This window comes from Hipposideros armiger, unplaced genomic scaffold, assembly GCF_001890085.2.
Source record: "Hipposideros armiger isolate ML-2016 unplaced genomic scaffold, ASM189008v1 scaffold_132, whole genome shotgun sequence".
Lineage (NCBI taxonomy): Eukaryota > Metazoa > Chordata > Mammalia > Chiroptera > Hipposideridae > Hipposideros > Hipposideros armiger.
The window spans coordinates 572,146-595,554 of record NW_017731482.1 but is presented as its reverse complement, the minus strand read 5'-3'; the positions used below and the strand labels follow the sequence as shown (position 1 = coordinate 595,554).

At 46.1% G+C, this 23,409-nt stretch overlaps 1 protein-coding gene and 1 long non-coding RNA gene across 3 annotated transcripts in view; one reads left to right on the top strand and one right to left on the bottom strand.

Moving 5' to 3' along the window:
• Positions 1-7,756: 7,756 nt before the first annotated feature.
• Positions 7,757-9,148, bottom strand: LOC109386320 (uncharacterized). The gene is made up of 3 exons (XR_002124771.1): positions 9,101-9,148; positions 8,647-8,710; positions 7,757-7,851 (listed from the first exon to the last, which is right to left on the bottom strand). It is a non-coding gene; the product is annotated as an uncharacterized LOC109386320 (long non-coding RNA).
• Positions 9,149-13,475: 4,327 nt separating this feature from the next.
• FCHSD2 (FCH and double SH3 domains 2) overlaps positions 13,476-23,409 on the top strand; it is a 222,154-nt gene continuing 212,220 nt past the window's right edge. Inside the window, exons 1-2 of one of the 2 annotated variants that reach the window (XM_019649420.1) lie at positions 13,476-14,048; positions 15,834-15,931. In XM_019649420.1, the coding sequence (XP_019504965.1) occupies positions 14,028-14,048; positions 15,834-15,931 (119 nt within the window). In that variant the 5' untranslated portion in view covers positions 13,476-14,027. The remainder of the gene's footprint in view (positions 14,049-15,833; positions 15,932-23,409) is intronic. The other variant, XM_019649421.1, reaches the window with a different exon arrangement.

The following is a 23,409-nucleotide window of genomic DNA, read 5'->3' as shown; positions in this document are numbered from 1 at the left end:
CAAGTTCTCCTCTGCCAAAGAGATCTCAGGGTGTTATCACTGTCTGTGTTCCCGTATTCTCCCTCCCCTCCCCCCCACACGCACCCCTAGGGTTTCCTCCTTTCTATTCTATATCCTTAGGCCCAGCAGCTCACCTGGACCACAGAAAGCACCCAAAGAACTAGCTGAGGAGATCAATGGTGACAAGTGTACATCCTCCCCCTGAGGCTCTGTAATAGCTCTGCACCTGACAACCCAGAAGAAAGCTGATCAGTGGCAAGTCAGGGAAACCAGAGATTGAATACAATAGTCCTGAACACTGGCCTCTGGGGAAAAGGAAGGCCAGCTGACCTTGGTGAAGTAAGAATCAGGACTGGGGCCACCTCTTTTGGTTTACCCTCCACTGGCCTCCCAGCTTCTTTGGCTCAGCAACGCCCAGGATTCCTGGCATGTCTGCCTCTGGCCTTCTAAAAATACCCTGGCTGCCCAACACCTCCCAGATGTCTGAGCGCTGAGTCTGTGATTTTCCTGCTGGTAATGGGTCAGCCCTGACATGGGCAACCGGGGGTGGCTCAAGCAGCTCAAGCCACTTCCTCTGCCTCCCATCACCCAGACTCCCAGAAGCTTGGCCCAGCCCCACTCCCAACCCCTGCAAAGCAAGTGGGGGTAGAGGCCAGACTGCCTGAACTTAGAGATGACACAGATTGTTGATTCCAGTCCCTTCTTGGAACAGATGGGGGAACTGAGGTCCAAGGACTTGCCCAGGGCACACTAAGATCCTCCCTCACACCATTCCCCAGCTCACGCCTGCTGCTGCCTCACTTTCCACATGCTGCCTGGAGCCCATGTCTGTGAGCCAGATCTGACTGCCCTACTCCAGATGTAAGCTCCTGAGAACAGTGATGGAGAGGATCCCGGTGGTCCCCATGGTGTTTGAAAGAGTGTCCAATCTAGAGCTTGCATCATAAATGTAGATTGGATTAAATAATGTAGTGGCAGGCAGGGCTGTGCATGGAATTCTGGGCTGGAGGACAGAGCCTCTGGGATCTAATCTAGGGCCAGCCACTGTGATATTGTATGTCTTCAATTGTTCTGGATGAGCCTCAGTTTAATGAGGGCTTGGATGAGATGGTGTTCAAGGACTGAGCCAGCTCTGCTATCTTGAAGCCATGAACTGATGGGTGTTCCTGTCCCTTCCTCTGCTCCACTGTCCGTGTGGGAGATGGCATGTACTGCTGGTTCTAGCCAGCTCCAGGCCCTCAGCTTCTGCTCCTCCTTAGTATCTCTGGACATCCCACTTCTAGTCCCAGGCTCTTAGGCCCAGCTCTTCCAGTGGTACTACCCTCTGGCTCTGCTACTGGGTGCCCAGGGGTGAACCCCCCCTATCCCAACCCTCCCTTACTAACTATGTGATCTTGGGTAAGGCATTGACCTTCTCTGGGTCTGTTTTATCTCTCTTCAACAGAGATAATAAGACCACCTTAGAGGAATGTTAGGAGGAGCAAAGGAGATTCCACATCTCAGGTTTCAGGTCACAAATCTCCTTCTGCAGAGTCTTCCCTGACCTCCCAGAATGGCTCAGGCACCTCTGCCGGCTCTCCAGTTCTGTCTTTCCCTCCCTCACACCCTGTCTACACTGAGTGGTCATTGTCTCTCTATGCATCCATATGCATCTATGCACCCAAGTAGGGATTCTTCAAGGCCAGGAATCTCCAGGGTCCAGTGTAGTCTTCACAGGTGAAATGCATGGGAAGTTTGTTGACCAACAAAGTGAGTGAATAAAGCCTGGGGAAAAGATAATAGTTGTGCAGAAGTCAGGGAGTCTGACCTAAAAGTGGCTTGCTTGACAGTGGGCACTGATGGTAGGAATACTGAGAGCTCCTTGGACCCCTTCCCTCACTTCTGTTTTTGGTGAATTCATCCTTCAAGATCTTGGGAAGCACCTTCTTTCCTGAGAATCCTGGTCACTATCTCCCCTGGGCCCACAATGTACTCTACTGTGGGATTTTTTACGTGTCTGTCTCCCTGCTCCAGTGGTGAGTTCCCTGAATACAAGACCCCCTTGGATCTTATACACCAAGCTCTGGATCTGGCATGAATCCAATAACAGTTGTGGAGGAAATGCTTTCTGAATCTAACTTGGGGTTGAACTGCCTGATCTTTAACGCTCCTTCCAGCCTTGGGGATATTAATTTACCAAAGTGAGAGAAGCGGAGGGGCAAGCTGTTGTCTTCCTTCCAGAGGACCCCCCAAGCCCGTATGAGTTAAGTGTGAGCTGGCCAGAGGATTGATGAGAGTGCCTGGGCTTTTCTCTCTGCGGAGGGAGGGCCACAGAAACCAGACGTTAGGCATGAAAGGTCTCGGGATATCCCAAAGGTATTCATATTTTACAGGTTAGTTTTACACCCTTGGTGATCTATACTTGTAAACAGTTTAAAGGTTAATTGGCAGCCAGCTTCGGGGTAAGAGTTGCTGTTGCAGGCAGGCGCTCAGGAGGCAGCAGAGAGAAGTACCTGATGGGCTGGTGGAAGGGAGACAGAAAAACAAAACAATATTACACAGGCAAAAGCACTTCAGAACAACACAAATTGGGACCATTTAGTTCAGGGTCAGGCCTCCCTACAAATAAACGCCTCTGGGTACATCACTGCATTTCTGCTCTGGGAAATTCCCTTTTTTGGCCTCAGTCTCTCCATCTGTAATATGAACAGGTTCCATCAAGGGCTCTGAGGGTTTATGATTCTGCAGGAGTTTGCTCATGTGAAGTCTTTCACTCCCCAACTATACAGGTCAAATGAGATTTCATCAAAGTCAAGACTTCTATCTCCTGAGGTTTTGGTTAATCAGGCTTTTCTGCCACAAACCCCCAAGGGTGGAGACTTCCTTAGGGGGAGTCCATTACCCAAGCTGTCTGGGCTGGGCCCCCAAGCAGAAAAAAAAACCTCCCCAAGAGCTGGCACAGAAACTGTGGCCCTTGGTCTGCTTGCTGCTTATAGAGGGGGTGAAAAGGAAGCCTGGCTCTGAGTGAAACGGAAGTGCCTGAGATCTGACAGTTGTTCTCAGTGCTCTGCAGCCAAGAGGGAAGTAAAACTGTCTAGGCGTCTGGCAGCTTCCACCCTGAAAACCCATGGGACAGCAACAGGTGAGGCCTGGTACAGGCCTGTTCTCTGGTCCAGAGCCTTGGCCCAGGCTGGGGGAGGTCCCTGGAGAGTAGGCAGGCACAAGGACTTGGGGAGGGACAAGGAAAAAACTCTGAAGCTGGTTCATGACCTTGGGCAAATCTCTGTGCCTCTTGGGGCCCAGTTTCCCCATTTGCAAAAATGGAGTTTGGGTTAAATTTGTGTCATAAGAATTTCTGGAATGGTGGGCCCTGGGGATATAGAGACAATTTGGTTACAAGAAACCTGGCCTGTTACCTTGCTGGTAAGGGACTCACAGCCTGGTGGGAGGTATAGAATCATGGGATAATCATGATTATCAGTGTATGTATAGGTGCTGAAAACTCTCTACAGAGGGCACCTAGTCCAGTCTGGGGGCTCAGGGAGAGCACCTGAAAAGGTTAAGTGGCTTGCCCAAGGTTGCATTGCTAAAAAGCAGTCCAGCTGGGCCAGAGACTTGAAAGGAAGGGGAGTTCAGAAAAAGATATAACTAAATAACTTGTTCTTAGTGCTGTCATCAAGACATGAATAAAGCTGTAAAGACCCAGAGGCAGAAGCACTAATTCTGACCTGGGGGGAAGGAGAAAGGCTTTACAGAAGCAGGGGTTCTGAGCTGGGATTTGAAGGGTGAATATGAGTTTATTAGGCAGAAAATTGGAGAAAAGGCCAAAGGCAGAGGAAGCAGAATATTCAGAAGTGTGAGGTTGCTGAAAGAACCTGATGAGTTCTTGAAAAGTGCATATAAATATGTTGTGTTTGGCACAAAGGGACCCTAAAATGATGAGACTGAGAGGTGAGGTTGGGTAGACCAGCAGGAGTCATGCAGTGAAGGGCCTAGAATGTCACTTTAAAAAGCTTAGGCTTAATTTGTAGGGCAGGGGGACCTATGGAAGGGTCTTGAGCAGAGGAGTGCATGGTCTGAATAGCGTGGTAGAAGGCTTGCTCTAGCTGCCAGGAGGGCAGAGGCTAGGAGAGAGCCAGGTCGGGGGAAGAGGCAGGAATGATGGCAAAGGAGGCAGTGACAGAGGCTTGAGGATACCTAGGTCAGTGTCAGGCCCAACCCCTGTCAAGAAATTAACACGTTTTTAAAGAAATAGAAACTTTTTAGGAGCCTACAGAAGTGTGAAGGAAATGAGAATTGAAACGTGGGCCCTGCTCTGGCTGTGGTCTGGGCAGGTGTGGCTAGCAAGGGAAGTGAAAGTTTGGGTGACAGGCAACACAACCTCGAGGGAGGTGAGATGGCTTAAGGGAATGTGGGAGGCCTGTTCTCAGGCAGGAGCCCTATTACAGGCTAGGAAAGGGTGAGGTGCTGTGTCCTGAGGGAGGCCAAGTGGCAGCCAGCTACTACTGCCCACAGTGTGCCCTGCCATGTCCCTGCCCCTGGCTCCTACCCTCAAGGATCCTTCTGCCAAGCCTCTGCTCAACTTGTTCCTGAGGTGAGCTTGTCCTCCCTCTTGTCCCTGCCTCTTCAGCACCCCATGGTTCCTGACCAGGCCTTCTAGAACCCTGCCACCCACTCTGCCCAAGCAGGGACGTCACCATGTTCTTCCTTCAATTATGTCTTGTTCTGTGGTCTTGGTTTACCAAACTAGTGACTATTACGTTGCTCTAGGTGCCCTTCTCTCATCTGACTCTGCCCACGAGGATTCTTTAGCAGTGACAGCAAGTCAGTATCAGACCTTGGGGCCCCCAAATGAACCACGGCTGCATGGCTGTGCATGGCTACCCTAGAGCAGGTGCATGGGAGAGCTGTTCAAAGATGAGGCTGGTTGGTTCTTTGTTCTGGAGGAAGTCTTGACCCGACTGAGCCAAATAGGCAAAATCCAGGTGGAGGGTCTTATATTAGTCAGGAGGCCCAAAGGAAGCAATTCACCTCTAACAGTTCAAATGAAGAGACTTAATGACAGGACTGCTGTGCTGAGGTGTGGGAGGTTTAAGGGGACAAACAAAAGGATGGTGAGGCACCCACCCAGAGACTAGGGCTGAAGGAATCACGTTACTGGAGCCCAGTGAGAGGTAGGGCTGCCTGGCAGGAATGGGATCAAGGCGAGAGTGGGAAAGGCACCAAAGCAGAGAGGGAGGAGAAGGACAAATAGCCCAAACTCTTCTCTCAGCCTCCAGTCTCCTGTTGTTTCTCATTGTCCAAACCCAAGTGGAAGCCAGTTGACAAGGAGGCCTTGGTGATGCAGCCCACCGGGGCCAGCCTCCTGGGGCAGAGTGCAGGACCAAGGGTCTGGGTGAGGTGCTAGTGGAGAGGCTATGCATCTCCAGATATGCCTGAAAAATTGTCACCCAGATAGAATATCTGGAGGATGCCTAAGGCCTTGAGCCAGTCATTTCTCTGTGATCAGTGCTGGGTTGGGGAAGATTTTTCTGCCTGCCTCAGAGAGAAAAGACCAAGCTTCACCTTTACATTCATTTTGCTACCATCTAGAAAGCACTGTCTAGTCTTGATAAGTACAGAACTAGAGAATGACAGAGCCACGTGTGCTTCAAGGGTAACCATCCCATTATTCACAGCAACTGAGGCCCAGAAAGCGAGAGCTGGACCCAGGGCCACAGAGCCAATGTGAGATGACATTGGAGAGGCATGCAGTATCTATTAGATTATGCAGTTAAAGCCACATAACTAGAAAGCAGCAGAATCAAAATTCAAACTGGTCAGTCTGACTTAGAATTTGACTCAAGCTCTTAACCAAGCCCCCAAGCCGAGTGCCCAATGTCCAGGGAGAAAAGGCACTTGAGTTAGTGTGATCCAGTTCAAGGTGCCTTGTCCTTCAGACCTGTCCATCCTCCCCTTTATGGTCCATGCACTCAAAAGCCACCCCCTGGGAGGAGCAGCAGTGAGGTCACAGGCCCAGCAGAGGGTGTGAGGACAGAGGGCTGAATATGAACAGATGACAAGCCTGTGCAGGCCCTCAGGCACACCCTTCCTTAAGGTGATGTACGGGCCTTCTATTCTGTGACCTGGCTTCCCACACTTGATGTTCCACAGCTGGTAAAACCCTGGGTCTTTAGGTTTTCAAATCCAGGGTGCCTCAATTCTAGGTGTTTGGGATACTACGTGATAAACAAAATCTCCTCCCAGACACCTATGGGAAAGGGGACGCAGATAGGGTGGGTGAGACTGGCAATACACATGCCTATTACAGAGCATGACGAACATCATAAAGGAGGAACGCTTTTAAATTTTAGAGCAAACATCTTAAGCGGGACATCCAAGGTACAGCCCACCTTCATAGGCTCATTTCCCAGGATTGTTCCTAAACATGGCTCACACCCGTCTTGCCTGCGGGTTTTGCTGGTACTGTCCACCTCCCATACATCAAGGCCCACTTTCACTGCTGCACTAACCATTTGTTCAATTAAACTGTTGCAGCCCAGTTCCCAGGAGGAGGGGCTGGGTGAGTCCAGAAACTATGACAGAGTGGTTAACCTCTGGATACTGGAGTAGGACCATCTGTGTTCACGTTCTGCTTCTTACTGTGTGATCATGGGCAAGTTACTTAACCTCCCTGAGCCTCAGTTTCCACATCCTTAAAGTCAGGATAATTAGGTATTGTGGGAATCAACCGGTTAACACAATTAAAGCCCTTGGAGCTGTATCTAGTACTCCACATGCATGCAAGAAATGTTAGCTATTATTATTATAGCTATTATTAGGAGCCAGCCAGGTCTGCTGGTAAACAACTCCCCACACCCAAGCAAAGCTGGTGCAGACACACACTGGCTCAACATACAGCCATACTTGGAGAAGGGGCTGGGTGTAACCCCATTTTAGAGATGAGTATAGAGGCTTAGAGGAGGCAGGGGCATTCGTTCACTCAACAAATATTTTTGGGGACAATTTCCAGGTGTCAGTTATTTCCTCTCTTCCTACACCAAACTTGCTGAATCCTCAGGGGAGGGGCTGAGGGCCCTGTGCTTTAAACAAGCGCCCCTAGGTGATTCTCAGCTCAGGCAAGTTTGGGGAAATGCTTGTATTCTAAGATGCTAGGGCAAGCATCTTGCCATATTCCAAATTGGGACCTGGGTTTTATGGGGGATACCATCTTCTGGCAGCATATTTGTGTAGCAGTGTGGCAGCACAGACCCTGGAGCCTGATTAATTTGGTACAAATCTCAGTTTGCCACTTATTGGCTGTGTAACCCTAGGGCAGCGGTTCTCAACCTGTGGGTCGTGACCCCTTTGGGGGGGTCGAACGACTCTTTCACAGGGGTCCCCTAAGACCATCGGAAAACAAAAAGATATTTACATTACGATTCATAACAGTAGCAAAATTACAGTTATAGAGTAGCAACGAAAATAATTTTATGGTTGGGGGTCACCACAACATGAGGAACTGTATTAAGGGGTCGCGGCATTAGGAAGGTTGAGAACCGCTGTCCCAGGGTAAAATGAGGCTAACAGTACCTACTTCAAAGTTGTTGTGAGAATTAATATTTGTGTGAAGTGCTGACGCATAGTAACTATTATAAAATATGAGCTATTATTATTCCCGTGCCCAGTGTAGACAAGCATCAGAGAGAAGTTGGGGGTGGTGAATTTGATGCTTTTTACCCCAGGATTGGCTCTGTCTACAGCGTTGGCGGAGTCTGTCTCTTCAAGGAGGTTCACCACCTGCTCGCTTCTGCAGAAAGAGCTTCCCCAGAGCCAGGGAATTCCCTCCCACAGTGACTGAAAGTAGCTCCCAGCATTCTGATGCCACGTTCTCTGCATGGGGAGAATTAGATCACATCTCAGAGGCTGTACTGGGAAGGCAGGCAGGTTTAGGTGTTGGAGGTGTCCATTTAGGAGGGCAAAAAGCGAGAGGGGAGTGCAGATCCTGGGGGAGTACCACACACTGGGCCAGTTTTGGCTGAGGGTGGTGCTCAGCTCACCCAGGCCACAGGACAGGGGTGTCTGGATGTGCCACAGACAGGGGAAGAGTAGATGCCCAGAAAGGAGAGGCACAATGCCAGGGCATCTCCCAGTCCTCCAGGATGCTCATTTTTGCCCTCCATCCTCCCACGGCAGGGAGCAGGCAAGTGTGTTTTGTTTTGGCATTAACCGGGCAGGCTGTGGGAAGATAGGCAGCAGGTGAGTGGATCTGCTTCCTTCATGGGCTGAAGCACAGGGGTTACAGAGCTGCCACTTCCCCATTTTGCTGGTCCTCTCCCACAACTCCATCTCCCTCCCCTGGTCCCTGCTTTACTCTATCCCTCAGCTCAGCCTGAAGGGTCCTCTCCATGGAAGGGCTCACAGATAGATAGCTTCCTTCTCTTTCCAGGCTGGGTTTTGGAGAAACTTCCTGGTGTTACAGATGAGGAAATGAAGGCTGAGGGAGGGCAGGGACTTCCTGGGGCTTCATGGTGAGTCAGGAGCTAAACCCAGGACTGTTGTTGGGCTCTCAACCTCCTCCCATGGGAATTCCTCTTTTTTGTTTTATTTTTTAAAATTTACAAACAAAACTAGAACAAAATGAATGGAAACTGAAGGAAAACACATGCACATACAAAGGAAACTTACATGTGTGGGCCAGCGTGGTTGCAGGCATTGTATATAAACATTTCCACTTAATTCCATCACAACCCTGCAAAAAATCATTATTCACCTTTTATGGACAAGGGAACTCAGTTGACAAGAGTTTTCAGGTCCCTGTCAAAGAAGCCAGAGCCAGGTAGAGGAGGAACCGGACGTCTAACTTAGGTTTGTCTGACCCCAAATCCCCGTGATATCACCCCTTAACCCTAACCAGTTTTACCCATTGGTCCTAGTTTCACAGAGTTGTGATCACACTGCAGCTCCCAGTGGGAAGCCCCTCGTCAGTGTCCTCACTGACGGTTGGTCACTCAGCCTTCCCTGATCTATCCAAGGATGGGTAATCACTTGCTCACATAGCTCCTCAGCCTCTTACAGATCACGTACCCATTATTTCATTTAACCTGCACCACCCCCCAGAAGGACAGAATTTGTAATGTACCAAAGTCACACTCGGCAAGTACCAGGCAAAAATAGGACCAGAATCTAGTCTGCCTCCTGATGTCAAAACCATGTGACTGCCAGCTCCTATTAAAGCCCTGGAACTGGCTGTACCTTCATCTCCACCCCAAGTTGTAATACTCCCTGGCAGAGGCAGTAGCTGACCAGATAATTCCCTGCCCCAGTGCCTGCCTCTCAAGGACTTACCTCTGGCCTTAGACCCCTGCTACTACTTGGTAAAATCTGGCTCCCTATGACTCTCCTGGCCCTGCATGTCCTCGATTCACTGCTGTGACCTTTCGTCCATGTGTTGAGATTGGGAGCTCCTGGCGTGCATGCTGGGGCTTACCCCAGAGACCTGCTATGACTGAGCCCAGAATAAGGGGATTGTTGAGTGACGCTGGATGGAGTCCAAGGTCTAGTTCTGCCACAAACTCACTTTGTGTCCTAGGGAGAGAGCCCCTGCCCTCTTCCGTTGGTCACAGATCTCAAAGCCTCATTTCAGTGCTCTGTGATTCTCTTGTCTTGAGAGCAGACTAGTGGAGGAGATAGGCATACTCCCACGCCAGGCTGACCTTGTTGAGGGGATTAGTTCAGGTAGGAGCAAAGGCCTCTATGTGTGTGTATGTGGGATGGAGGTGGAGGGGGAAAGGTGACTAGGGTAGAAGGGAGGTGAATGGAAGTGGGGTCTACAGACTGCATTGTCTGCAGCAGCCTGCTCAGCTAGGCTCTGTGGGGTGCAGGCAGGAAATAACTGGCATCTGTAAATGGGGGATAATGACAGAGCAGGAAAGGAAGTAGAGGGTCTGTGAACCCCAGTTGCAGGATGGGTTGAGAGGGTGCCTTGGTGCCGTATGGGCAGATGAGTTGGTGGCCACCTTTTTGGGAGAGAGCCTTGGGTGGAGTGCCAACCTTTCCTGGGTGCCCACTCTAGACTGTGGTGGGATGCTATTTATGTTCTAGCCATGCTCAAGGGCTGCTGTACACTTTGCCTCCATGGGGTTTCTCCTGAGAGCCCTGTGGAATATTGGAATAGCTCATCTTCCAAAGCCCACTCATATACCTGCTTCAGGCCAGCTTTCCATCCTGGTTCTTAAACTTAGAATCATTTTCCTTCTGGGAGACTGCATAGCAGTACATACACTAGAGGGAGAGCACAGCTTCAGAGCCAGAGGGAGCCAGGCGCCAGGCCTGGCTCTCCTATCCTAGCTGTGTGACCTTGGGCAGGTCATTTCACCTCTGAATCTCAGGCTGTGAAATCTGTGAAATGAGGTCTTATATATCACAAGGGATTGTTGTCAGGATTAGAAACAATGTAAATGACATGTCTTGTTCAATGCTTGAAACATGGAAAAGGCAACATAAATGGTAGCTGTTAGTCCTTCCCAGGGTGAGAATCCTATACTTGGCCTCCTTGAAGGAAATGAACTAATACCTGCTTTCCCAGCCCCAGAGATGGGGGAGTTTGTCCCCTCTAGGGGTGGCTCTGCCTGGAAAACCTCCTTCCCTACTTGCAGCTGAGACCTGTTCCAGTTCTGTCTCTGGAGCCACAGTGCATGCTGTTCTGTGGCCTTGGGACAGCTCTGTGGCATCTTCCCCAAAGAATCTTAAGAGATCTTACTGGTAACATGGTGCTTGTCCACATTGCAGGAGCAAAGCTCTGGAAGTCCCCAGCTTGGTTTAAAGGGGTATATGTGCATTTTAATTCAGGTTTGCATAAATCACAGAAACCCCTCTCCCTATCCCTGTGACTTTGGAACATATGGATTGTATCCGTCTGGTCTGCTTTTTTCTTGGGTGAACTCTCCTAATTCCTTTGAACATTCCTCATAGAGGCAAATGGGAGAACTGGGTTCTTGTCCCAAATCCATTACTTCAGGGCAAGTCACTTATTTTTAATGAGCCTCTAGTTCCCCATTTGTAAAATGAAGAAAATACTATCCCATAGGATTACAATTAAGAATAGCTTGGAAAAGTAACATGAAAATTTGGAGTTTGGAAAGTTCTTGTGGTAAATATTAAATGTATACTTTTAAAAATCATTTTTGAAAAAGCAGTTAATAGGCAAGCCCATCTGGTGTTGCCCCTTAGTTTTGTAACACCTTCAAAGGAAATTATTCCAGAAAGTCAATGCCATTGCTGGTTTCAGAATAATGGCAAATTATTTAGGAGGATGCCCTCCTAAATTCATAAGTGAAGCCCCAGGGTTTGATTTAATCTGTGAAGAGTCTACTACGTTCCAGGCTCATTCATTTACCTTATTCTGTGGTTGGAACCAAGGCCCAGAGAAGGCCCAGCATATCAGTGGTAGAGGCTGGATCCAAGCCTCCGAACACCCAGCCCATTTATACCCCCAGTGCTCACTGCCAGAGGAGGAAGGTGAAGGGAGGATAGTCTCTGGGCCAGACTAGATACACGCCGGACTAGGATTCAGCAAATCTTTCTCAGGTACCTTCTATGTGTGGGACACTACATCTGGGCAAGCACTGTTACCCCTCCCCGACTAGCCCAGTGTCATTCATGGAATGGTTGATTTGGAACTCAGCCTTGGTGAAGGCGTAGGCTGATACTGTTTTGCTCATTCCTCTATCCCTGGTGTTCGGTACAAGTCTTGGCACAAAGCAGGACCTTAGCAAATATTTTTGAACGAATGATGAGTCAGTGAGCATTTATTGAGCACTATGTACCAGGTCTTGTGGTAGGAGAAAATCTACTTAATACAAGCCCGCAAGGCTGGTATTATATCCCCATTTTACAAGTGAGGAAATAAAGGCTGAAAGAGTTGAACTAACTCAAGGCCTCACAATGAATTGGTTGTGGGGCTGAGACTGGAGCCCAGCCTGGCTACCTCTGGCCTGGGCTATAGGTATTGACCCACAACTATCAGGAAGATGGGCCTCCATTCACCTGTTCTCTTGCCCCATGCCTTCTCTGATAGTAACTGAGGACTATGTTGAAGGACTGACTTTTGAATGGCCTCAAGGAAACTAGAAATAGCAAGCTTGGTCTCCTAGTTCACACATAGCTCTAGATTAAATCTGATTCAAACATGTCTCTGATTCTATCACTTTCCTGTACACGAATCTAGGCTAACTCAATGTAAATAACCTGGGTTCAAGTTCCATCTTCCCAATTTCTGGCCATGTGGCCTTGAGCAATTTACTTGGGTCTCTACAGACCTCACTCACTTTCCTGTTTTGCCTGACTACACTTCTGAGAACAGATGTCTGAGATGCCAACTTCTGACAAAACGATGGGACACTCTAGTTCACCCTCTACACAGCCCTGTGGCTCCAGAGGAGAGATTTTTATTCTTCTAAGGACTCCAAGGGAGGCTGATACCCCTACCCCCAGGTGGTCTGGACAGAGCAGGAAGGTACTGGGGTGAGGGGTGGGGTTGGGGCTGCCTGGATGAGCATCCTCATTGACAGATGAGGCAGCCCCAGCTCAGTTAGCCAACTAGAGGCCGGCAGAGTGGACTGGCATCCAGAGCTCCTGATTCCTAGACAAGGGCTTCCTTTGCCTCTGCTGCCTCCTCTACTTTTCCTAATGGATCGTCTGCACCTGTTTCTTTATAACCCAAAGAACCCTTCATGATCCAGAGATTCTAGTCCTACTGTGTGACCTTCAGAAAGTCTCCAGTCCTCTATGGGCCCTAGTCACCCCATCTATAAAATGGGGGCCCTGCCTTTAACGACCTCACTGTTCCCTTCCTGCAGAGTCCATGCTCTTTGACTCCAACGCCCTGTAGTAGAGAGCCGTTTTTGTTTTTTTTTCTTTAAAGGGAAACTAGACACTCCCCCTGCCCCCCAACAACAGTCAGGCACCTGCGGTCGGCTGCGAAAAGACTTGTTCATGCTCGCTCCCTTGGAGCCTATCTGCCGGGCCCATTCGCTCGGGAGAGAGGGGTGTTGGAGGGCCGAAATAAAGCAAAAGAAAAGGAACTCTCCGACTGTCACAGGCATACTGCCCCCTTCTCATTGTAAAAACTTCATTCTGAACGTCCACGAACCCCCACCCCGCACGAGCACTGCAGTCGCAAAAGCCATCGGGAGGTAGGGGCGGCTTGTGCGCGTGCGTCAGCGCAAAGCCCTCTCCCGCCCACGTGCACGCCCCCGATCGGAGGCGCGCGCCGCGGCAGGCTGGCGGGAAAGCGCGCGGGAAGCCCCCGGCTGGCTCCTAGTGTGGGGGAGGGAGGACAGGAGGCGCTTGGAACGTGCCACTCTCGAGTAGGACGGGGGTATTTTCGTGCTCTGCTAACGTCCCTGCCCCTCCTATTCGCCGACCGATCCGTTAGTTCCCCCCGTCCCCGCCACGATACGGAGCCCCACGCCGCGGCCACGGGCTCTGGAACCCGGCCCCGGCCTGAGCTGTCCCCTCCGCCGCCGGAGTGGGGCGCTGCGCCTCGCGGTGGGGCCGGAAATTCCCGCGGCCTGAGTGGAGGAGCCGAAGCTGAGAGCGCGGCACCGCCTTCACCTCCCCGGGCTGGGTGGGGGCGTCAGGCCCAGCGGGGGCCGGGCTGCCTGAGTGGGGGCGGGGGACCGCGTCTGTGAGGAGCCCCGGAGCCGACAGCGGACGGGGAGCCGGACGACGCGGGGTGCTCCTCGAGAGCCGAGCGGCGAGCTGGGAGACAGCCCCAGCTCCCGGGCCCCCGCCCCCTCGCGGTCTCCGCCTCCTTCCCTCACACACCCCCCAGGCCGCCAGAGCCCCAGGCTTTCCCGGCGCTCCTCCTCCTTCTCTTCACACTCGCCTTCCGACCCAGGTCCTCCTGCCGCCCGCCGGCCTTGTTCCCTCCCGGGCTAGTCCTCGTTCTCAGGCTCTCCTTTCACACACATACACACGCCGGCTGGGCCGTCCCCTCCTCTCGGCCCTCCTCCTCGTCTTAGCTAACGCCGCCGTCGGTGGAGGATTGATGTCCCTTCAGCATCATGCAGCCGCCGCCGAGGAAGGTGAGGGTGCAGCAGGGGGGTTTTGGGGCTTTGGGAGGATGCGTCCAAGGAACGCGGCTGGGGCGACCGCTGCGCCCCCTCCCCCTTTCCTCAACCGGCCGTGACCGTCGTCGCCTCTGGCTTGTCACCGAAATTCCGCCGGTTCTAGGCGGGGGGCACGCGTGTGAGGTGACTTTCCGACGGAGGGGCGGCTGAGGTTCGTCCCTTCTAGCACGCGAGAGACCCCCGACATTTCAGAATAGTTTCGGGTGTGCATTTGTGTGTGTGCGCGCGCATGGCAGTGCTGCTCGCTGCAAAGTGCATTCTCGGGGCTGCACCAAGGGGAGGCGGGGGAGCCCCTGCAGCTTTGCAGAGCCTTGTGCTTGTGTGATTGTTTAGTCTGCACCAGGTTTGAGGCCTCCAGCCGCTTGTCGCCACCCTTGCCCATTTGCAAATTTGCAGGGAATTTGTTTTTAGACCACCCTTAAGGTTTGGCCTGCTTTTCCCACGGGGCGGGCCGAAAAGAAGTTGGAATAGTCATCGCCCCCCCTCCCCCCATCCCAGGGGAAAACAAGAAATTAAGCATTGACCCGTCCTGCGTTTCTCTATCCCCCACCTCATTCCTGCCCCGTCCCTCTGGGTAGGGGGCGAGGAGGCGGTGGTGCTGTCCTCAGGAGAGTGAGAACCGGGCAGTGCGTGGCGCGTGTACCGCGATCTGGATTTGGGGTAGGAGTGACGGGTGCCCAGGGCTTGTCAGCAGCTTCACCGCTGCATCCTCTGAGAACTGTTTCACAGCTCTCTTCTCCAGGTTTCCCAGGTGCTGAGGCTGTGTCCTTGTCTTTTTAATCCTGCAATTAGTTACTGAGTGTCTACTCTGGGCGCTGGGTGGAGGAGGCTGTTCTGTTCTCCCCTCGTGGGCAAACATTTGCTGAATACCTAACTCACTCGTGTCTGCTTCCTCCTCTTTCTTAATCGGGGTTTCTTCAGTTAAGTGAGTCTTTTTTCTTTCACAAACGTACCCCTACCTCTCCGGGTAGCCCCACTCCGGCGGTGGGGATTCCAGGCCCACTGTAACCTGGAACCCTGGGGTCCCGGCCTGGAGGGCGAGGCACTGGCCAGCTTGCATTTGCTGTTTTGGCTGTTTAAAGTGGAGCCGCCGCGGGGACCGGCTTGCCAGGGTGGCTTGGAAGCAACTGCATATGCTGGAAGGTCACTTTTGCTTTCTCCTTTGTGAGAAAAAGATTGTGATTTGATGCGCTGTCAGCGAGTGGAGGGCATCATCCCGAGACAGTGTGCTTTCTTGCAGCCATTATGGAATAATTTATGTAGTCCGTTCATGCATATAATTTCATGATTGTGTAAATTTCAGTAATTAAATATTAGGCATTCTTATGCTCCCTTCTCCCGGCTACACTCTGCTCACCTCTCCTGGTGGTTAATGTCTTTGAATCCTTTTTGGAAGAAATAGAAAACAGACTCTTAAAACTCTAAGAAGACCTAGATAGGTACTGAGCTTGTGCATGACGTTGAATGACTAGCAGTTTATTTTGCACCTCTTTAATCTGTAATTTTTATACTTGTGTACTTATATTTAGCCTCTGTTTCAGGTTATTTGGCTAGTTTTTTCATTAAGTATCTTCAGTAAACAAAATTAGGTGGCTAATCATGGATTTCTGGTCTCTAGGGGAGAGGTGAGCAAGAGGTGTATATTCTGACAAGTATTAACTATTTTCCTTAAGTAGTTTTTTTTGTTTGTTTTTTGTTAAAGTTGCAGTAAGGCCTTCATAAATATATGGTATATTTTAGGTGAAAGTTACACAAGAACTGAAAAACATTCAAGTTGAGCAGATGACTAAACTTCAAGCCAAACATCAAGCAGAATGTGATTTGCTTGAAGATATGAGGTAAGGTTATAGTAAATAGTTTGAGAACTTCTGTATCTCTGTTTCAAAGAAGCTTTGAGTTACCAAGCCCCAGGAACTGATGATGGAATTTCCTTTTGGATTTCCTGCTTTAAGGCTGTTAGAGCTTTTGACTTAGCTAGAAATCATAACTGGAACTAACACAATACAAACTTTTTTTCCTTTAGTGGAGGAACCTATAACTTACACATACTATTATGAAAAAACAAGGGTCTTAAAGTTTATCTGTCAAATTATAATAATTGAAATTGAAATTCTTATTTAAATAATCTTTCTACTGAATTATAACATTTATTGACCTTAACGATTTCACACAGATTTTTAAACTAGCACCTCTGGTTAATGGTTAATATCTGGAGGTGAGCCAGTCAGCCTCAGATGATTATATACTAGCATTATTTGTTGGAACATGACAGATATAACTTTGTCTTTGAACTTTAAATTTAGTGGGAAATGTGTTTATTAAATTTTATCATTGAAATTACCTGTATTCATAATCAAGAAAACTTTGAATTTAATAGATAAGACATTATGCCAGCATTGTGAAAATTGGTATCTTTCTTTATAGAGGGAAGCAGGACTCATTTTACTGAAAGAAATGCCACTATTTTATTTAACAATTCTACAATACAAACTGACAGTTTAACAAACATATTTTGGTAAAGGATGGACAGTGATTTGCATGTTGAAACAGAATAGTTACAATTCTTATTTTCCTTTAGTGATATATTTATCAAATTGGAATTGGATCTGTAAACCTCATCAGTTGCTTATTTTTCCTGTGGTGTACAACTTCATGTTGGTTTCATGAAAAATATGTTATTATAAAATTGTATGTGTTTGGATAGCTGAATTGTTTGTAGCCCAAATATTTTAATTTAAAGAGTTCCTTTTTCCTCCCTCATACTTAATTTAGGTATTATTTATGAATATTTCTACTGTATACCTATATTTTCAGGGTTTATAACTAAGATATATAAATTTAGTCTCAGCCAATCTTGGATATACCAAGATCATTGTTCTTTTGACTGAAAAGCACTCTATTTTAATTCTGTATTTGTTTCTTTTTGTTTTTCTGTGGCAATAGGGAAATTTTTAGACTTAAATAATTCCTGTACAAGATACTTAAAACTCTTCATAAGGTTAAAAATTCATAATTTTTAACATCTGTTAAGTGAACCAAGATATTTTAGTAGAAATCTCTAGATGAAAGTAATACATTTTCAGCAGCAGTTTAGAAAGGCAAAACTAGCGTGTAAGCTCCTCTGTTGGGTATGGATGGTCAGTGGTTATTAAGTTCTGTTGATTATGTCTTATAAAGACTTCTGGTTTACATTCTTTTCTTTCCTCTATTGCCTGTACCTTCGTACAGGAGCTTATGGTCAAATATATGGACACACAAGTTACTGTTAAGTTGATGTAGGTTGTTGCACCTCTGCTATTGTTAAGTTGTTTGTATTATTGCTGACCCTATAACATTTTACTTGTGTTATTGCGGTAATATCCTAATTTATGCAGTAGTGTTCTCATATTTTCCACCCCCTACCCCCACCCAATCCTGCCATTAGTCTGTCTTCCACATTGTTACCAGTTAGCGTTAGAAAAATGTTTATTATATATATATCAGGTTCTTTGTGGCCTTCTGGGTAAAGACCAAACACCTTGTCATAGCATATTTGGCCCTCTGCAATCCAGCTGCAAGCGTCCTTTCCTGGCTTCATTACTGCCATTTCATGCCCATGCATCCTTCCTCCTTATTCTCCCTGCCCTGGCCACTTAGGACTTCTGGTTATCTGATTGTGCTCTCTACATTCATGCCTTTTTTGTGCTGTTCTGTTTGCCTATTCATACCCGTCCTCCCACTTTTTCACTTGGCAAATTCTTGTTATCACTAAGTTTACAAATTTGTTGTTCTCTGTGATCTCAAAGAATTTTGATTTCGCACATGCTTCTGACTTCCGCCTCTTATGTGAGTTCCTGAAGTCGTGCTAATTCTTACTCATTTTTCTATGTTTATACCCTTTATTTAGGCTGGCAGAATTTTTAAGTGAATGTAACTGGTTATATTTAACTGCACCTTATTTGTTTTTAGGTGAAATATTTTTTTTTTAAAGATTTTTTTTTTTATTGGGGAATTGGGGGGATGGGAACAGCGGTGGGGAATTGGGGGAAGGGGAACAGACAAGTTGCTGTTGTTTTGTTCTTCAGTCTAGTTGTAGAAGACGTTGCTTCACTGGCCCAAGTTGGCACCATCATTGCGCTCTTCCCGGGCGAGGCAGATCAATCACCAGCTTCTGGACGGCCGCTCACTGCGGCTGCTGGCTGCTCACGCTGGCTGCTGGCAACCCACTGCCACAGGGGCTGCAGCCTACGCCGTTGCCGGCGACTCAAGGCAGCCCAGCTCCAGGTTGAGCTGTTGTTCAGCATCTTAGCTGTGGAGGGCAGTGTCACTGGCCCTCATGTGGGATCCGAACCCGGGCCCTCTGGTGTCCCAAGCCAGTTCTTAACCATCGCGCCACTCGGCCGGCCCTAGGTGAAATATTTTATAAACTCCATCTGTAGGGGCTATAGTGGTGTCTGTTGAGCTTGTATTAAACTTTGATTCACGTGGGCACGTTATGATATACTGTGCTATTTGATGTAGAGTATATCTGTATTTGTTTATAATGTGTAAATACAGAGATTATTGGTGCTCCCAGGATTAATTGATATTTTATTATTTTAAAGGAGTCAATGTGTTCTTTTGTATTAAATTAATGGACTGAATCCCTTCAGTCCTATATATTTGTGAGCTGAATACTATATTACGTCCTAAAACATGAGTTTAAGTTTCAGATTTACTTTTTTTTTTTTTCAATGATAATATTGACTTGGAAGTTGAAAATTGCCTACTCTTGGTATTCATGATAATGTTAATTGCTTGAGGAAGGAGAGGGTTTGACTTTTCTGGTCTGTTCTAGCAAGTGGAATGACTTTTTAAAAATTCATTAGAAATCTCTGAACTTGGGTTTTATATGTATTATTTTGTAAAGGATGTTGCCTGTTTTTCCTTTTTTTTGAGGCTCCCACCATACTCCTCCCCAAAATCCCACAGACAGCACTCCTTCTCACTGATGGCCCACCAACAATGTTATGCTCAATTTGAGTAATATGAATTCACTCAAAAAAGTGCAAATAGGGTCTGGCCGAGTGGTGCGTTGGTTAAGAGTTGGCTTGGGACACCAGCTCTGAGCAGCAGGGCCCCGGTTCAGATCCCACATGGGGGCCAGTGAGACTACCCTCTACAGCTAACATGGTGAACAATAGCTCGACCTGGAGCTGGGCTGCCGTGAGTCGCTGGCAATGGCGTAGGCTGCAGCCCCTGTTGCAGTGGGCTGCCATAAGCTACCGTGAGGGGCTGGCAGCTGGTGTGAGCTGCCAAGAGCCGCCACGAGTGGCTGTCCAGAGGCCAGCGACCGATCTGCCTCACCCGGGAAGAGCGCAATGATAATACTATCAACATGGGCCAGTGAAGCAACGTCCTCCACAATTAGACTGAAGAACAAAACGACAGCAACTTGTTTGTTCCCTTCCCCCGATTCCCCAGTGCTGTTCCCCTTCCCCAATTCCCCAATAAAATCTTAAAAAAAAAAGTGCAAATAGCTTTTTATTCTTAATATACAGAAATTAGTAGTAGAAAAGGTTTTATTACTTTAAAAAGAAGCTATAAAAAAAAAGACCACAGCACATTAAACTGTAAACAGGAGAATTTTATGCTGGGTTATTGATAGTTCCCACTCCTCTCCCCCCTGCTCATCTTCTGGAATTTTAAAGGGAGGAGACCAATTATGATACAGTATTTTTACCTTTGCTCTCTTCCCCTTCTACAGTTCATTTCTCCCAGGGATGCATATGGAAGCTGATATGTTGGGAGTAAAGTATGGGAAGGAGAGAGAAGTCATTTGTTGTTAATCAGGGACATTCCATGCTTTGGGGAGATTTTATACTGAAGAGTTTCCTGTTGACTTTTGCTGTCAGCAGTAGACAAGCACATTTTACTTTCTTTTAAATTTATTAGTATTACTTTTTCTCTCTTTGCTTTTTAAGGCCACTTATAAGTAAGTTTTTAAATACTACAGCCTATGTATTACTTATTAGTGTTATGTAGTTAGTGTTTATTCCTATAATGTGCTAAATAGAGTCAGTAAAGAAAGTTCTTAGCAAGGACTCAGAATATAAAGACCTATCTTTTTAGCAGACTTTTTAGGACATCATTATATAATATGGAAAAATCATGGAATTTTAGAGTCAAGTGGATACTGTCACATTTGTTGATTTTTATAGATGAAAATGGAAACTGAGGCACAGTGAGATGAAGTGAGTCATACTGAGGAGGACCCTAAGTTATTTCTCCTAATTTCTAGACTAGTGTACTTTTTTCAATATCTGTATTTCCCAAGCTTTTAACCAAGGAACTCATTATGGAACTCATCATTTTTGGAAATATTTTGCCTATCAAAAAGTGTATTTTAACCAATAATTTGTTTTCTTATTTTTTACTTTTCATACATTGAGCTGTCAGTTAGCTTTGAATCCGTATTTTAAAACGACTAACATGAAACCAGCCAAAGGCAAAGATACCTAAAACTTTACCTCAGAGAAGACTGAGTGTATGGTTTCTCACAGAAGTTCTGAAAAATTGAAACTGGTCAGGAAGCACCTGCCCTTCCTTTGTAGACACCTGGAGGTCTAGAGACCTCAAGTGAGGAATTACTATACTATATGATGCTTTCTGTAAACTGTAGCTTCATGGGAATCATTGGGGATTGGATTCTGAAATCTAAATGGATGCTTTGAGACTTTTATGTCTAGTAAGGAACCTTAGAGGTAATGTGGTCTAGAGGGTTTTTAAAAAACAGGTTTATTGAGATATAATTTACATACCATACAATTAACCCACTTAAAGTTTTTAGTATATTCATAGGGTGGTGCAACCATCACCATACTTTAACTTTAGAATATTTTGTCCTGCCTAAAAGAAACTGTACCTATTAGCAGTCACTTCCCATCTCCTTCTCTAGCCTTAAGCAATTACTTTCTCTCTATATAGAAATGGAATCTATATAAATGGGATCATACAATATGTAGTCTTTTTGTGACAGGTTTTTACTTTGTATAATATTTTCAAGGTTCATCCATGTTATAGCATCAGTACTTCAATTCCTTTCTTATTGCCGAATAATATTTCATTGTATGGATATGCCACATTTTGTTAATCCATTCATCAGTTGATGACTGTTTGGCTATTATTAATAATGCTCCTTTGAACATTCATATACAGATTTTTGTGTGGACTTATGTTTTCATTTATCTTGGATATATACCTAGTAGTGTAATTGTTGGTTTATATGGGAACTCTATGTTTAACTTTTTGAGGAACTTACAAACTGTTATCCAAAGTGGCTAGCTACACCATTTTATATTCCCATCAGCAATCTTCTTAGGAAAAAAGTCTATTCATATCCTTTGCCCATTTTTTAATTGGGTTATTTGTCTTTTTCTTATTGAGTTGTAAGATATACCTATATCTTATCAGATATATGATTTGCAAATATATGGAGTATTTGCAGTGTTTTTCCTGCTCTGTGGAAGCATCATCTAGATGATTATTATGTGTACTAAATTTTGAGAACTACTGAAGTGGTGGGAAGAATAAGGACTTTGAAGGTAGACCAGAGATTGAAACCCAGCTTTACCACTTATTAGCTGGGTAATCTTGGACAAGTTTCTAAGGTTCTCTGAGCCGCATATTTCATGTATACAAAACAAGGTTAATGCCTACCTTTTTGCTTTTCTGTAAGAGTTAAATGAGATAATGTGAAATGTCCAGGGCGGTAGGTATTCAGCATTGGTAGATACTATTATTAGTGGAATTGAAGGATGTTGTCTTATCCAATATAACAGAGGAAGTTACTGAGTTTCATTAATTCTCAGAGCAGCACATTCTTACACTTCTGAAATCCAGATATATATCACAATTGCTTTGGCTGTGAAGCAGTTGTCATTGTCTCTTCAAGCATAGAACTTACAAAATAAGTATCATCAAGCTTGGAATAAAATCCCAGAGATAATGATTGGAATACAAACCTTGGATAACCTGGGCTTTTGATTCAGAAGAGTTCGATTCTGAATGTGATCAATTTACAAGTATATACCAATTTATTTTGTTTATCTTTTTAAAATTATGCACAAGAGTAATACATACTAAAAGCCTGACTAAATAAGTTTAAAAGACCTCTTGCAATAAGTACAAAAAAAAGTTGTGTTAGGGCATTGCATCAGTTTAATTGGTAACATTTTTTCATAGTGAATAATATATCTTGCAATCAGTGGTGTTTTAGATATGACAAATACTAGAAGTAGCAGATCAGGTACTGGACCCCGGTCTTTTTTCATTCACTCAGCAATCATTATTGCTTCTCAATCCAGTGTGCTTTCAAATTAGAACTTAAAAATGATGTAAATAATGAGATGAATTTTTTAAAAACAGGGCTATTAAAGAGAAAGATCAAGTAGGACCATACTAATGTTTCTTTGAGAGTGAGAAAAAAAGACCTGATTTTAAAATTAAAAGATAACATGGAACTTCAACTGACTGAATGAATTAAAATTTTAAATATATACTTCCACATTATGGTCAGTTATGGAGGAGGAGACTAAGAATAAGAGATACAAACTAGGCAGAGAAGGAAATATAGTTTGAGATGGTCTGTTTCATAAAACTTTTTGTCACAGACCACTGCTTACTTGAATTGAGTCAGGGTTTTAATAATATCTCCTTATTGCTATTTTATGATTTATGAGCTCATAAACCATTGTTCATAGATCCTTATCTGCTCCTAAAATTTGAAGATTTGGTTCTGAATGGGATAGCCATTGCAGCCCACTGCAGAAGTTGCTTTATAGACTTGAACAGAGAATAATTTCATGAGCCAGATGGAATTAAACGAAGGACTAATGATGAAAGTTACCCACCACTTGGGTTAAGAATAGTGGTGTTGAAGAATTTTTGTGTGCACTATTCCTTGATTTGGTCTTTTTAGCCACACCCAGGTATATAAGTATGAGATGGTGAAGGTGATCTGTGTGGTAGGGTAGCTGTGATATGCTGAAACGAGCACTAGCTTAGAGGCATACAACCTAGTTACAAATTCTAGTTCTTAATCTCTTATTAACTGTGTGATTTTGGCCACAAGTCGCCCAAACTTATCTGAGCCTCATGTTTCTAATCGCTAAAATGATAATGATTATAATACCTATGGAGTTATTTTGATTCCACAAAGTAAAGCATAAAAGCTCTCTTGCATAACGTGTGGAACATAACAGATGCTCAATAACTGCACGTGGACTGTCATTTTCTTAAGTAATTGAGAACATCAAGTCAGAATTATGGAATGTGACTTATTCATCCCCTAAAGAGT